Below are 10054 nucleotides of genomic sequence, written 5' to 3' on the forward strand. Positions count from 1 at the left end.
AAATTGCTGATACATTTAACGAAATGCTGAAAAAGGAAAACCAACATATGGATATCGTACATATTGCAACTATTCTTCCTAATGCATCACCAAAACGACTTAAGCGAATTGTGGAAAGTATACCAACTCCAACATCATAATCAAATTTTACTGAAGAGGAAGCAATAGCGCTTATGTTGGAACTGGCTCTCAGTCGAAATAAGTACCAAATATTAAGGAAAGCTCTGCATGAAAAAGGACACAATATATTACCATAATACAAGGCGATCCAGGAAAAAAAACAAACTATCCTACTAAATCAACAAAAAATAATGAAGAATTGAAAGAACTGAGAGCTGCGGAAAAAGCAGAATCCAAGAAGAATTTAAAGTTCAGATGGGATTAAACATCGACAAACCACTTTCAAGTTGCGGTAGTACAAATGACGGTAATACGTCGAGAAGGTTTTTTCGTGATTTTGAAATTACTTCAAAAATAACTGGAATCGACAAGGAGTTGCTTCGAAGAGTTAAAACTATTTTAATGGCACCGAATAGTAAACATAAAATTAATGAAAATTGATTTGGGGAATACACATCTGAAATTTCTAAATTACTTGTATCTCTGTATCCATGGAGGGAACTAACACCAACAGTACACAAAGTATTGTGTCATGGTCAAATAATAATTGAATCGAATATTCTTCCACTTGGAGAGTTAACAGAAGAAGCCCAGGAAGCGAGGAATCGAGATTTTAAGCATGTTCAACTATTCAGCTCAAGAAAATGCTCCAGGCAATCACAGAATGAAGATATTTTTAATAGTTTACTTCTATCTTCTGATCCTGTTCTTTCAACTATGCGAAAAAGATGGATTTGTTATGAAACTCTATCATCTCAAAACAAGGAAGATTTAAAGGACTTATATTACCTTCTAGATATGTATACCGATATGACAGATTATTTTATAGAAAATAAGTAGTGTTAGGAATTAACTATATAAGTAGGTTGTAAGAATTAATTGTATTATGTTTAAGATAAACAGTTCAAATAAAAAAAGCTATTATACTAACTGATGATATTGTATTAAATTGTGTTTTATATTTCGGTGGGCGGGAAAGGTAATTTGTGTAGGGTGATTTAGGTGTTGTTGTGCGTGGCTCATAATAAAATTATAATTTTTTTTATTTTATATACAATATTATAATAAAATAATTAACTAAATAATTTTTAAAAATTGTCCAAATATTTTATTCAACACCAAATGTATGTTCTGTCATACTTAATACTAAAATATGAAAAAGATGAAATTAAAGGACACAGGTTTAAATGAACATATTTTTGAATGTAATTGAGATATTGGCTTGAAATTTTTTGTAAAGGGTCGAGAATTTCCATATCTAACTAAAAAATGATATTAAGGGATAAATATGGACTAAATTGTTGTAGCTATCTGCGATCCTATTAAAATTTTGATATAAATCATAGTTTTAGAAATTAAACAAATATGTAATATATGACAAAATCTTTATTTATGAACAAAACTCAATGAAATTTTCAACGCTTGTTAAATTTGTCATTTCAAATAAGAATATGCAAAAAAAAAATTGAAAAGGTCAAAGGGCATCCCGCAATTCCCAAAAATAGGAATGAAAATCCCAAAAATGGGATTTTTTACTTTTTTGCCCATAGGGTCCACATTTCTTTCAGGGCTGGGAAAATACTTTTGGAGTAAATAGAAAACATATTGAGGTTTCCAAAACTGCTTTCAGTTTTCTGATCCCAGCTTTGGGATTTTAGAACATGTCGCCCAAAGTTGAAGTTTTGATAAAAAATAGGTCATATTCGGAAGGACGCAGTGGCAACATTTTCAAAAAATAGGACAAGTTTTTTACGCCAAAGCGTTCTGCGTAAAGATACCTTTTAGAAAACTATAAAATTGTTATATGTTCTTAATAAAAATTTTATTTTATTAATAAAAGAGTTAAGACACATTTTTGGCAAAAAAACGCCAAAAATCTAAAATTTTTTGAATTTTTAAATTAAAAAACGTATATTTTTGGATCTGTAAACGATATTGATCTGAAATTTTTTGTATATTATTGGAAATTTTGTTGTCTAACTAACAAGAGTCCATTTGGTCCAAAATTACGCCCGGTATTCAAAAAAAGGCGGACCAAGGTATGGTAAATTTTGTATCACTAAATTTTTAAATGCCTATAACTCGGATATTATAAGAGATAAGTAGTATGACCAAGCATGTTTTTTCAAGATCTCGTCGAGCGCTTTCACAAAATATAAAAATCTTTGTATTTGGGTGAAAAACAAAAAAATGGCACGAGTTTAAAAATTTTACATGTCGTAGGTACCCTACTTTGAGCCGCCACAGCGCCGTCCCTGGGGCATCTGCAGGGTTCATCTTCAAAACTTAAACTCGAATACTCCTTGGCTACGCTCACGCCAAATTTTATCCCGATCGGATCAGCCGTTTAGAAATGCCAGATTTATTTCCAAAAAATTTCCATTCTGCCCCACTGTGGAACGTAGGAAAGTGACTAAATAGGTTTTTGCAGAGGGGTGAAAATGAATGTTGTCACTAGACTATAGACTAGACTATAGACTAGACTATAGACTAGACTATAGACTAGACTATAGACTAGAATATAGACTAGACTATAGACTAGACTATAGACTAGACTATAGACTAGACTATAGACTAGACTATAGACTAGACTAGACTAGATATAGACTAGACTATAGACTAGACTAGACTATAGACTAGACTATAGACTAGACTATAGACTAGACTATAGACTAGACCATAGATTAGACTATAGACTAGACTATAGACTAGACTATAGACTAGACTATAGACTAGACTATAGACTAGGCTATAGACTAGACTATAGAATAGACTATAGACTAGACTATAGACTAGACTAGCCTATAGACCGTACTGAATAAAAACACATTCTGAACTTTAATATAATATTATTTGTATAATATGCATCTTTCATTTGGAGAATGAATTTTTAATTCTCATTAAATATAACATAAAATGTAAACCAGTAAAAACTGAAATGTTTAATAAATACAGCGTAAATGTAAAATAAGTATATTTTTCTTCGTAAATACATATTAATTTTTTATTTTCTTCTTCATTTTCAATGTTAAACTTACCATTTAAATATGAAATAAAATCCGTATTTTTGTCATGTTTTATCTCACGTTTCACCACATTATGTGACTGAGAGGATGACAAAGAGGAGGTGCGACGAAGATAGTTTGCCGCAGCTGCAGCAGCATATGATGATATACCATCGTATGGCGATATGTAGTTATGCTGTTGTAAATTTTGTTGTTGTTGTTGCACTTGTCTACTACCAACAACATGTTGCTGTTGTTGTAGTAATATTAAAACAACTGCCACAAGTAGATTAAACAACCATATGCAGTTAATGTCACACATTGTCCATTTCACAACGCACAATGACACGTATTTAATACAAAAAAAAATTAAGTTTTATATTTTTTTAATATATAATTTTTTTTAGCTTTTTTACTTATTTATTTTTTTTTTTTAATTTTAATATTTATATATCAGCGAGGTGAAATAGCTTTTGGGAAAACAAGTAGAGATAAGTTTTGGTACAAATATATTTACCACCCAAAACCGCAAATACTAGCACTTGTTATAATTTAACTTTAAGGGAAATAACCACGACCAAGGACCATATGTATGACTGAATGTATGAATGATTGAATTGAATTAACCGCAATAAGATGAACAAGTTATTCTGACAGAGACACGTTTTAATTTAAATTTAAATTAATTGTATATTTCAGTTACTGCTGGCACGTAAACTTTGTATATTGGGTGTGATAAGTATGTCTGTATGAGTAGTGCTATGAATGTTAAAGTATCCTTGTATTTTTGATACTATATTGCAATCTTGCAATGCCTGTTAGGCCATTTAATTGATTATGTATGTATTTGCTAGTTTGTCTGTTCGAGTTTGTTTTTTTATTTTTAACATTAAGTTTTAGCACTTGCCAATATTGTTAGAGTTGTGCTCTTTTTGTTTTATTTTCAAACAGAATAAAACTTTCACGTATTTTGCCACAATTTACTGCTTCTTATTATTTGCTGTTAGAGTTTATTTTTTAATTTCTGTGCTATTTTTATAGTAAAATCTTGTTAAATTGTCTCTCTAGGCGGTCATTTGTTATATGTTAAAAACATGCAACATCTATGCACAGTGGGTCGTAGGATAAAGAATTTTGTTTGAATTTAAGAATTTTTTTTGTATCGGTATACTTTTGATTTAAGCTTTCATATCATTTAATTATTCGAAAAACACTTCAACGCCCTGATACTGTTAATGGCCTTAATCATAATCTAATTTTTATTTTATCATAGGTTTATAACACAAATTGTAAATACAAATTATGAGGAAAGGGTTTATATATTGAAATTTTGAACAGCGCCCAAATCAGATCCTGATTCTACGAACCTTTCTTCATATTAAACATGATGAAACATGTTGTAATATATTGAATTTGATTTCAATACTGTATAAAGTGACCGTTTTTAAGTTTATAATTAATATATTGAAATAAATAAAAAAGTAAGAAATTATAGTCAGTTCCAGCGGTACATTTTTATGGATACTAAATGAAATAATAGACTGAGAATAGAATAATTATACACAAAATTTTATTGAATTATCACCAAAAATACGTCTTACGATTGATTAAAAATGAACATAGTGAACACAAAAGAGAAGAAGTAAAAGTTCTAAATTCGACTATGACGAATCGTTTGTACCCTTCACTATAGTACATTTTAATAATTTAGCTTTTTATTTTAAAACTTTTTTTTCATTTCTTCCAATTTTCAAATCTGGAAAAAATAACATCAGACATAAAATTCAAAAATTGCTTCCTTTCATGAAAAAATCTATGTGTATAGGAAACCATGGGCCATTTGTATTAACGCTGTGTACTCAGTTTTTCATAATCAGCTCTTATGTCCCTATAAAAGGACCTTAATGTTTAAAGGGTATACGATTTCAAAAGATGGAATTCCAAATTTATATACAAAATTTGGTATTAATATCAAATGAAGCTAAAAATCTCTGCTACAAAGTAATATTATTTATTTCAATTCATCAGGATTAAAAATGAATTGGAAGCTTTAAGAAAATTTTTCAAAAAAAGAATTTAAAAATTTTTGTTTTGAAAATTATACCCTTTTTAAATTTAATTTCTTTTTAGATTTTTTGTCTAAGTGAGTCAAATAAATAATATAAATAGAATGTACCGACTCCCAGCTTTCTTATGATACCAATATGAGCATAATGTAACACATACAAATAATTAAAATATTTGTTTGAAATTGTCAGTTCTTTGAAATTTAAAGTCCTTTCATAAGGACATAAGAGCTGATTATAAAAAACGTATTATGCAGAATTGCTATAAATGGACTCTAGTTTCACAAGCATATCAACTTTTCTATGTGCGAAAGCTTCCCTATAAGACCACCTCCTGAAAATCACCTTAATGAATCTGCTTAAAAACTTAAAAATGTGTAATCCTGTCATCAAAATTATAGGTATAAAGAAAAATTTAATAAAAATAAATTTCATATAAATTGAAGTCATGTTACATCATTAAATAATTGTTTATTACAAATTAAACTAAATTAGTGAGAAATTTTTATCAAATTTTAATCACCGAAAAATAAATTACAAATAAAACAACTCAGCATAAAAATCATTAAACATTCAGTTAAAAATTACCTATTACAGATCTAAAAGAAAAATCAGTTTGTCAATAATAATGCTGAAATTTTCATAAAAGACAAGAAATTTCTTAACTATATATGAGCAATTCACAACTTCATATTCACTTGCTTTTCTTTTCTTAAACACTGAAACATTTTATTTTAATTTTATTTATATTTATTTCACATCTCAGACCCACTGTGCAGTTTGGCAAATCAAGTAGTTTAGAAAAAATATATTTAATTTTATTTCACTTCCCCCACAAATACTCTAACAAACAGTTGCTTTCAGTAACTAAAGTTTAATTAAAAAAAAAAAAGAACGAAAATAAAACGGAAACAACAAACACACAAAGTAACAGAACATTCACAGGGCCTACACGGCGTATGAATAATAAGAAATTGCTTTATATTTACATAAATGGACGTGATTTTTCACTTTCTTGGGGGTTTAAACGATTTTATAACATCATTATAATTTTGTTATTATTTTAAAAATACACTTGCAAGATATTTTGGGCTAAACATAAGCAATTTAATATATATTTTAAAAGGTTTTATTTTAAACTTTAAGGTTGAATTTTTATTTAAAGAAAAACATATTCTTACAATTTTTTGTTTGATTTTTTGAGTAAATTTAACTATTTATTTAAGTTTAAATTGATTTTAATTAAGTAGTGTTAATTTAAGTTTCTTTTTTATATGTATATATTACACTATTTAGTATATGAATTTATTTCAATTCTATTAATACTTTTTCATAAATTTTATCATTGATTTCCTGGCGTTTCAGATTTATTTTTCTTTTTATTTTATTTTTTAGCTCATTCTTTTACCGTGTTTAAATACCAACTAACTTTGAAACCTTCCATAACATTATTAATATATAAAAATGAGTATAGTGTTGTAACGTATGTGCACGTACATGTATGAGTTGTGCTGAGCAGAGTTGTGTTGAGCTGTATAGAATAGCCGCTATTTTGTATATCCTTCCAATTATTTATATTCTCTTGTTGCTGCTGTTGTTGTTGTCATCCTTTGTGACCAACACTTGTATGAACGAACACCGTTAGCACACAAACCCAAGGAAAATACCCAAAAAATGTCAACAGAGAAAATATTTGTGAAAGTTATTTTGCAAAACCAGCAACAACAATGATTTTTAAAAATTTTCTTGAATGAATTTCCAACGTCTGCGCAGTTAGGAGAGAATGGAATGTTTATTATGTTCTCTGTTCTCATCGTAGGTGTCATTCAAACACCTACAATAGTTTTTGCTACATGTTTAGTGTTGTCCTATCCTGGCAGGCGAAATGTTCGAAAGCAACTGTTGTTTTTAACATCAATTTCAGATATGTCTGTCTGTTATCGAGATTTTACGCTTTCTAAAGCAACAGCAGCAAACCCAAACTTAAAGATTCAACAGTTTTTGTTGTTGTAGCTGTTATGTGTAACAATCCATTTTTTATGTTGTTGTTTTCCTTATTATGTGCTGTTGTTTTTTTTTTTTCATTTCATCCTATAGTTCTATTTTGTTTGTGGCAACATATTTGTAGTGGGTGTTTAAGCGGGATTTTTTCAATTTTCCATTTTGTGTGGGATTTATGTTTTTTTTCAGTTTTATTTTTAGTTTCATGTTGGCGGTATTTGTTAAGGGTTTTTCTTCTTCTCCATTTTTTTTTTCTATTTATTCAATTATATAAGAGTCTTGATTTCATACTCGAAGTAGTCATTGAATGGCACTTGTTGTTTTGTACTTATGTACAATTAATAAATGACATTAGCTTAAATATCTTGAGCCGTTTTGAAAAATGACTTAAACATTTTCTAAAAATAACTTAATATATAAATAAATAGCTTAACTTGACTGTTTGACTTGTAGAAAATCATGTCACATATTTGTAAACAACAGCCATTGTCTATCTAACGAAATACAATTTAGAAGAATTATTTGACATATTTTTTTTTTAATTGTCTTTATATAGATTATTGTTTTCTGTAAATGATTGAAACGTGTGTCAGTAAATTGCATTTTTATGTAGTTGAAATAAATACAAAGTTATTGAGTTATTGGTTTTTTATCTATAATTTTCTCCATTGCAACAACTCCTGTACTATAAATAAAAAAGGTAATTAGTAGTGGTTCGATCCTCATATAATTTTGTTAAACAAAAGCACCAATAACTCAGAAATATCATACTCTGGGCTATTAAAAGCGGGCAAACCTTTGATTTTTTGCAACATTTTGATTTTGTTTTTAATCACCAAAATTGTTTTAGCGCTTTATATAAATCACAACATAAGATTTACTATAAGACTGGCATAATCCGAAAAAAGTAGTTGCGAGAAAAATGGTTCATGTTTAATGACATTTTATTATTTTTAAATATTAAACCATAGATAGATAGATAGATAGATAGATAGATAGATAGATAGATAGATAGATAGATAGATAGATAGATAGATAGATAGATAGATAGATAGATAGATAGATAGATAGATAGATAGATAGATAGATAGATAGATAGATAGAATAGATAGATAGATAGATAGATAGATAGATAGATAGATAGATAGATAGATAGATAGATAGATAGATAGATAGATAGATAGATAGATAGTTTTTAAGTTTAATTTCAGTTTCAATCAGACTTTTATTATCTTTTATTTTAATATTTACAAAAATGTATCAACTAAAATACAAATATTTCATCAAAAGAAACACATGTTGCATAATAAATTAAAGAGAATACATATAGGAAAATATATATTGACTGTCTGCAACTTTTAATATTACTTATATTTTTTATAGACTAAATACATATACTTTTTATATGTTTTAATATTGAAAACTTTTATATGAAATGCAAAAAAAAAAAAAAAATACTTAAATAAAATTGTACACCGACATACTCTTTACGTTGTTTATGTTATGCGCATAGGAGTACTCAAGTGTCTTACAGGGTATTTCATTTCATTTGTTGTTTCAGATTTTATACAAAAACATTTTGGTTCAGATCATAAAGAAAGAAATTGATTTTTTCAAAACTTCATCTTCAATAAATTGCTTTTGGAGTTGATATCAAAATGTTCATGTGTCAGTCTTCTGATATGAAACTTGTGAGTCTAAGAATATTGGCTATAATATATAGTTAATTATCATATTTTTTCCCTGTGTAAATTTTGTAATCAAATTTTACAAAATTTATGCAGAATACATAAGGAAGATTCTAAGATTAAAATTTTAATCATGTGGTCGAACATATCAGATTATTATTTCATATATATTTTTTACCTTTTTCTTAATATAAGCTAAAATGTGTAAGAGTAATGAGTTTTTTTCAAATGCGTTTTTGTTTTTTTGAAATAAATTGTGAAAAAGCATGACTTAATTTTAAAACCTATAAGCTTTGATGATTGTTAAAAAATGTTTTGCCACGGCTATTCATTTTATTTTGCCACTTTTTTCTTTTGTTCTTTCAATATAATGGAAAAATAATACACATTGTATATAACAAATCTTCACAAAATCGCCTATATATGTTGTCATAGAAAATTCACAGCAAAAAAAGTTCATCCATAAGAGTTTTGTGCTTCATCGGCTTAATAACGTGCAATACAAATGGACTGTACAAAATTGAAAAGGAGTGGACTGACTGGTCTAGCTTTTTCATATCAGTACAACTGAGTTGTACTTGTGCATTTATTTTTTTTTTTTTTCAACATGTACATTTTTTGGCTAGAAAATAATAAGTAAAATTGAAAAAGTTTCAATAGCAAACCCACACACACACATATATATACACACCTCTAACAAACAAACAAGTGCATAAACTAAAGAGGACCACATAAAATCCATTAAAACAGTAGACACGCTTCCTGAAAGGTCAATGCATTTTTTATTACAACAAATGTTACCGACACTAGGACTACTACAGCTACCACTACTAACATCGAATGTGTACTTGCCACTAGAACTTCTAAAACTCTTGCAACAACAGATTGTGTATAAAATATTGTATTGTTGTAGTTTAGTGTTTGTAATGTTAGTGGCAGCTACATCTATGTATAGTTAAAGTTGCAAGCAGTTGGTCTTGTTTTTTACTACTAACAGTTTGGTTCGATATAAATAAATATAATATAGTGGGTGTTGGTTATTTCAACAGGACTATGTACATTTAACTATAGAACTTTTGTGCAGTGTATATAGAGTGAAACGCAAAAACATGGACACTTAAATACTCATTCAAGATCGAATATAAAACAAGTTAGAAATTATATTTGAACATGC

General features: G+C 28.0%; 1 protein-coding gene across 9 annotated transcripts in view; it reads right to left on the reverse strand.

The window, feature by feature from the left end:
- LOC119607143 (putative uncharacterized protein DDB_G0282133) overlaps positions 1-6604 on the reverse strand; it is a 92444-nt gene extending 85840 nt beyond the window's left edge. The window contains exons 1-2 of one of the 9 annotated variants that reach the window (XM_037960935.1): positions 6373-6604; positions 3159-4189 (exon numbers count right to left, since the gene is read on the reverse strand). In XM_037960935.1, the coding sequence (XP_037816863.1) occupies positions 3159-3447 (289 nt within the window). In that variant the 5' untranslated portion in view covers positions 3448-4189; positions 6373-6604. Of the gene's footprint in view, positions 1-3158; positions 4229-6180 lie in introns of all 9 variants that reach the window. The other 8 variants (XM_037960944.1, XM_037960942.1, XM_037960941.1 and 5 more) reach the window with 8 other exon arrangements.
- Between the last annotated feature and the right edge of the window lie 3450 nt (positions 6605-10054).

Source organism: Lucilia sericata, unplaced genomic scaffold, assembly GCF_015586225.1.
Source record: "Lucilia sericata isolate MDLA Ls3-8-SP2 unplaced genomic scaffold, ASM1558622v1 Contig000662F_arrow, whole genome shotgun sequence".
NCBI lineage: Eukaryota > Metazoa > Arthropoda > Insecta > Diptera > Calliphoridae > Lucilia > Lucilia sericata.